At 34.3% G+C, this 6,805-nt stretch overlaps 1 protein-coding gene across 1 annotated transcript in view; it reads left to right on the forward strand.

Annotated features, from left to right (window-relative positions):
* kl-2 (dynein heavy chain 2, axonemal kl-2) overlaps positions 1-6,597 on the forward strand; it is a 53,141-nt gene extending 46,544 nt beyond the window's left edge. The window contains exons 55-63 of the mRNA XM_018461023.1: positions 512-856; positions 1,375-1,647; positions 2,503-2,847; positions 3,071-3,205; positions 3,455-3,731; positions 3,923-4,333; positions 4,822-5,340; positions 6,165-6,315; positions 6,443-6,597. Of these exons, the coding sequence (XP_018316525.1) occupies positions 512-856; positions 1,375-1,647; positions 2,503-2,847; positions 3,071-3,205; positions 3,455-3,731; positions 3,923-4,333; positions 4,822-5,340; positions 6,165-6,315; positions 6,443-6,597 (2,611 nt within the window). The remainder of the gene's footprint in view (positions 1-511; positions 857-1,374; positions 1,648-2,502; positions 2,848-3,070; positions 3,206-3,454; positions 3,732-3,922; positions 4,334-4,821; positions 5,341-6,164; positions 6,316-6,442) is intronic.
* Positions 6,598-6,805: the final 208 nt, after the last annotated feature.

Genomic DNA, 6,805 nt, shown 5'->3' on the forward strand with positions numbered 1-6,805 from the left:
TCTTATATATATCTATTTTATCTCAAAAACCGGACCTGATAAAAATATTTCGATAGCAGATTTGGACTTAGCACCGAAAATTACCTTTCGAAAACAGACTTTATACAGGATGGGGCATTTTAATCGCCTAATATACAATAATATAATGAAAAAATATTTTATTATAGCGCGTTTGGAAAGCTCTCGAGGTGTGCTACAAGAATATGTAATAAAAAATTGGGGTTTCCATTAAAAAAATTCATGTTGACCCTGACCTGGCCTTGATAGTGTCTCCTATCTAAAACCCGTTATATCCACCTTCTTTCCCCTAAGAAAACCTACAACTTTCATATGAAACTTTTTCTTGTATCTCTTTTAGTTTCTGAGATATTCCCTTGGGATGATTAAAATGTCCCACTCTGTTCTTACATATAAAAACTTATAAACTAATGTAATATATTAGTTGTTTTCAACTCTTAATACTGTTTACATTAGCAAAGATAACAAAATATGTCAATTCATTTTCTATTAGTTTGCTGAGCGTAGCGGGAGAAACTCTTTTAGATGACTTAGATTTGTTGAATACCCTCCAAACATCAAAGGAAACGTCTATCTCCATTCAAGAATCTCTGGCTGTTGCTGAAAAGACAGAAAAAGAGATAGATCTAGCGAGAAAAGGATATCAACCGTGCTCGAAGCGAGCCTCGATTCTTTTTTTCATCTTGAACGACATGAACATTATCGATCCCATGTATCAGTTCTCCCTCGACGCGTATAACGCACTGTTTATGCTTTCCATTGACAAAAGCCCCCAAAAAATAAACTTGTTCGAGAGAATCAACAGCTTAAATGATTATCATACATATGCAGTCTACAGGTAAATGAGTACAGAAATTTTTAATTTTTTTTATTATAAAATCTTAATTCTCCATTTTTTTCATTAATAATAAAAAATTGCAATTAAAATTTCTGAATATTTTGTCTTTTTTTACTGTTTGATTGTCATCAATTTGCATTAGAAAATAATAATTATAGGATACATAACACTCTTTTCCATAAAATCATGTACAATATCGTTCCCAACGATAATTTTTCAAAAGAATTTTTTAACGTTAATTTAAATGAGAATGTATAATAACGTAATGTATAATCTGGGTGAGAAAACTTTTTTAATGAAAAATGTATCTTGTTTTTATTAATCTCTTATCTTTTATACAGTATCATAAATCAATGTTGGGAAAACGTTGAGTTCGAGATGCGCGCGCACATGTTTTTTTCAATGTAATGTGACGCCATTACAAACCTTCTATTTTGCGAATATTTCGAAATAGAAGGAGAAATGTGCAGTTTTAGAGAAAAACAAACTGATCTAACGGATTTTATTTTTGCGAATAGGAACACGTGCCGAGGTCTGTTCGAGCAGCACAAACTACTCTTCTCTTTCCACATGTGTGTCAAGATATTGGATGCGCAAGGTAAGATCATCCCAGGAGAATACGCGTTTCTGCTCCGCGGCGGGATCGTACTGGACCGAGAAAATCAGCCGGACAAACCCGTGCCGTGGCTGCCGGATGAAACTTGGGACAACATCACGGAACTCGACAAGCTGCCTGGATTTCACGGACTCGTTTCTTCTTTCGAGCAGCTCTCGCGAGATTGGCACAATTGGTGCGTACAACGTCGTACAATGTCACATTGTTATTTCATCACGTTATTTCAACGTTTTAGCTTTTTTTGACGGACCATTTTCACAATACTCTTCTTTTAGCTTTGTATGTTTAAATTGCACATAACTGTACTAATAAAGTCACGAAAAGAATGTTGATATGTCAATTATCTTAAGATACTTAAGATATTTGACCGTATTCATAGTCCCCAGTGAGAAATGATAATGGAATCGACGTCGAATCGATGTCAAATCGACATCGATTCGACGTCGATTCCATTGTCATTTCTCACTGGGTCAGGCCTTATATTTAAGACTTCCTTAAATTTATCTTCAGATGCTCTACGAATTATTTTATTAGCTACTGAATATCTAAAGATAAATTTAAGGAAGCCTTAAATATAAGGTCTGACTACGAATACGGACATAAAAGGGAGTTTTAAATTTTATTGAGGAAGAATCAGTTAGAAAAATTAGAATTAAATTACGTATATGACAATTCCTTTTTTATTCGGACGATAAAAGTAAATAAGAAAAATGACATTATATGTATATATTAATACATTAATTATTTATTTTTTTTATATCCATGTTACTGTTCATTAAAAATATTTTTGACAGAAAATATGTTATATTAAAATATTCTATATTAAAACATGAAAATATTTATAAATCCATTCAACATCCACAGGATATGTACAAATATACCAATTTCTTTTTTTCTTATTCTGACAAAAGTACAAAAAAGTTATACATACTTATAATTATTTATTTCAATATAAATATGTTACTATCTGTCAAAAATATATTTTTATGTAATATATATATTCTCTTATAAACTCGTTTAACATCTACAGGTACATTAGCACAGAGCCGGAAGCTACACCGCTGGTCGGCGAATGGGAGGATGGGTGCACCGAATTTCAGAAAATGTTATTCATCCGCAGCTGTCGACCTGACAGAATATCTTTCTGTATCATGACCTATATCGTACGCAATCTCGGTCAGAGTTTCGTAGAACCTCCTGTGCTTGATCTAAAAGCAGCGTTAGATGATTCTGTAGCGCGGACATCATTGATATTCATTCTTTCGCCCGGTGTGGATCCTACCGGTGTACTGATGCAATTAGCGGACAATCAGGGCATGACTTCTAATTTCTTAACGTTATCGCTCGGTCAGGGACAGGCTCCTATTGCTACGAGGTTAATTATAAAAAGCTCATACATTGTACAACATATTTATACCTGTACTTAAGATACTTGAGTTAAAAGACTTGAAGATGTTGTATTTTACTTCTTAGTGTGAACTAAAATTTAAAAAGGTTTTAAGCATGACATCTTAATAATATTAATGTCCACAGTAAGGATCAGTATTTGGTATAAAATTTCATTCAGTGATTTTCATATTATTTCATTCTCTACACAGCATGATAGAGATTGGTGCCAAAGAAGGGTCTTGGGTATTTCTTGCGAATTGCCACCTCTCGCTCAGTTGGATGCCCAAGCTCGATAAAATCGTGGAAACGCTCAGTTCCAGCCAAACTTTACATCCAAGATTTAGGTATGCCAAAGTTATGAAATACTGTCTTATATTCTTCACGCTATTTTTCACGCAATATAGTAATACCGAAAGAAATCAAGAAAAGTACTAAGAATTTTAAATTTATTTTATGTATAGCAAAATGAATAAAATAAAAACTGTTAACAAAATTTATTATAAAAAATGTAATTACAAAATCTAATTATTTATTAACTCTACTAGATGTAATAATGCAAATGTTTCGAAAGTGAGCGTTTAATTCTTTTACAGATTATGGCTTAGTTCAAGCCCGACTCCTCAGTTTCCTATATCGATCCTTCAAGCCGGGATAAAAATTACTACCGAACCACCAAAAGGATTAAAAGCGAACATGAAGCGCCTTTACAGTTTAATCACCGAAACGCAGTTCGACTCGTGCCAAGAAAAGTCTAAATATAAAAAGCTGCTGTTCACGCTGATCTTCTTTCACTCTATTCTTCTAGAACGGAAGAAATTCCAGCAACTCGGTTGGAACGTGGTCTACAGCTTTAACGATTCCGATTTCGAGGTATTTTCGAGCAAAAGTTGCGAGTAGCGCGAACGTAGAAAGGTTTTTATTTATTTGCAATCTATTTAGAAAGACGGTATCTCAGGAATTTCCAGCCATAACGTTTCTCGTAACGTTTAAATTCGTCTCGTCAAAGAAACGCCCGATGATAGAGAAGCACAATCGTTATAATAGCGGAATATCTGTTCCAGGTTTCCGAGAACCTGCTGCAAGTTTACCTCGATGAATATCCAGTTACACCATGGGAATCTTTGAAATATCTCATAGCAGGTGTCTGTTATGGTGGTCATGTGACCGACGACTGGGATCGCCGGTTGTTGATGACATACATCCAGCAATATTTCACAGAAGACGTCCTGACTACCCCCCATTATCGTTTGTCATCACTGCCCACCTATTACGTGCCTCGCGACGGCTCCTTAGAGTCCTACCGCGACTTTATCGCGATTCTGCCGAATATCGACAGGCCAGAAGCGTTTGGTCAGCATCCAAACGCGGATATCACTTGTCTAATAATGGAAGCCAGAAACATGTTTCAAACTCTAATGAGTCTTCAAGTACAGACGGTCAGCATCGAAATGGACGAGGATAAGGAGAAAAAGGTAAATAAATGGAGTTATCGATTTTAAAGCTTATGTCTTTCCGGGTCGATCGAAAAATAAAATAGTAGCATGAAAGAGAGTAAGTACACGGAAAGAACGATTGTGCTGAAATATCTAAAAATTTAGATAGACACAGATCTGAAAATAATTTTGTTGGAAATTTAAGCATGATGAGAGCAATGCCGTAAAAAGTTTTGCCATTTTAGCAATTAGCTTAAGAGTTCTGCACAATTATTTTAATCTAACAAAATTATTTTCATATGTCTAGTTAAGTTTTCAGCTGGATGTAATTTTTAGTTAGATGTTTTATTTCAGTAAATCATTCCGTATAAGCATGTGCTAGATTTTATATTATTGAATTAATGCAAATACTCTTGATATTTCTGTGTGTGCTTTTATGGATATTCTGTTATCGTAATTTTATTAATTTTTTTGAGTTATCTCATATTGGGTCAATGGAGTTATTTCAATCTTTTCGTGTCTCGCAGGTAATGCAACTTGCGAGCGATATTCTCTCAAAAATACCGAAAACAATCGATTATGAAACAACGGAGAAACTGATAGGGCCACATAAAACACCGCTGGAAGTGGTGCTTCTTCAAGAGATTGGACGATATAACGCATTGTTGATAAAAATTAACGATAGTCTTAAGGACCTTCAACGTGGAATTAAGGGATCAGTGTTGATGTCGCGAGAGTTAGAAGAAATCTTCACATGCATATACAATGGGAGAGTACCGTCTCTATGGCTGACCACGTATCCGTCTTTGAAACTGCTTGGCGCCTGGACGAGGGATCTAATCAATCGAGTCGAGCACTTCGCCAATTGGGCTCAAACTACTCATCCGCCATTGCTCTTCTGGTTAGCTGCGTATACATTTCCAACCGGATTCCTTACTGCGGTACTACAAACTTCGGCGAGGTTGTGGAACGTATCTATCGATTCGTTGTCGTGGGAATTTACTGTCTTCTCAACGGATGAGTCTGCTATAATCGAGCCGCCAGTGGTAACTACAAGCGATTAGACTAATTGCTCATCGGACCAGTCTCTAGGACGACTAATATCGAGCACTATTTTACTATAAGAAGCTTATACTCCTTGCTTGAATAACAGTATTTATTGGATAATACATTTATACATATAAGCTGTTCATTGTAAGTTGTAATTGTCCGGCTTAGAAAAAAAGTTTGAAATGAAAATTCTATTCTTCTTAGCTACGATTATTTTTGAATAAGCAATAAAATGTATTAATTATTCTCTAAAATTTTTAGAGTGAATCTCACTTTGAAAAGTGAAATTTCACTCTTTGGAACAAGATTTCACTCCAAAGAATTTAGAGAGTATGTTATTGTGTAAAATTAGCGAAAAATTGTTTTATTATAAATAACATTCGCTGTGTTTTATATTCTTTCCATAGATTCTTTCCACACAGAAAGAACGATTTTATTAAAGTATCTAAAAATTTAACTAAATACAGATTCGAAAGTAACTTGGTTATCAAAATAATTATGGAACTGAATACAGGAAATTCAAACGTAATAAGCAATGTCGCAAACAATTTTGATATTCTAGCAACCAGCTTGAGTATCTTAATACATAATTATTTTAATATTTTCAGATATATATATTTTTAACTAATTTTTTATATAGATACTTCAGCAAAATCGTTCTTTACATGCATTGTAGAAAATTGATAAACTCGTTGCAAAAGGTATATTACATTTACTAATTGTGATATTACAATTAGTAACTTAATAATCATATTAATAATCGTAAATACTTATGAACAATTGTACATTTTAGTTTATTAATTGTATAATGTTACTTTAGGAGGGTGTATACGTACGATCTATTTTTCTGGAAGGTGCTGGCTGGGATAAAGAGAATGGCATTCTTATCGAGCCCGCACCCATACAACTTGTATACAACATGCCGGTGATTCATTTTCGACCTGTCGAGCAAGTTAAAAAGAAAGTCAAAGGTAAAACCATGCAAATATCAAAATCATTTTACTGCGTTCTGCAGATTTCCTTCGCGCGCAAATACGCCACTGGTTGCTAGAAGAAACAGACTTTCAATTACAACCAACATTCGCTTAACTTTCGCAGAGTTCTACAGCTGTCCTTGTTATTATTACCCCCAGAGGAGCGGCGACCAAATGAGATCTGCGTTCGTAGTTGCTGTAGATCTCAAAGCTGGAACACAAGGTTCGGACTTCTGGGTAAAACGCGGAACTGCGCTTTTATTGAGCCTAGCTGTATAAAGCTTTCAGCTATGTGCATTAATTCATGATTCATAAACCTCAGTTTAAGTTTAGCAATAATATATATATGTAATATGAGTAGTCTCCATTTAAAATAACTTATTTTGATTACATTTCTTTATATCTTCTCGTTCTTTTTTTGTGATATAATTAATATGGATTAATAATATATGAATATTAATTTATGGCTGTATGGAAAATATATTTA

This window comes from Mycetomoellerius zeteki, unplaced genomic scaffold (genome assembly GCF_001594055.1).
Source record: "Mycetomoellerius zeteki isolate Tzet28-1 unplaced genomic scaffold, Tzet1.0 scaffold98, whole genome shotgun sequence".
NCBI lineage: Eukaryota > Metazoa > Arthropoda > Insecta > Hymenoptera > Formicidae > Mycetomoellerius > Mycetomoellerius zeteki.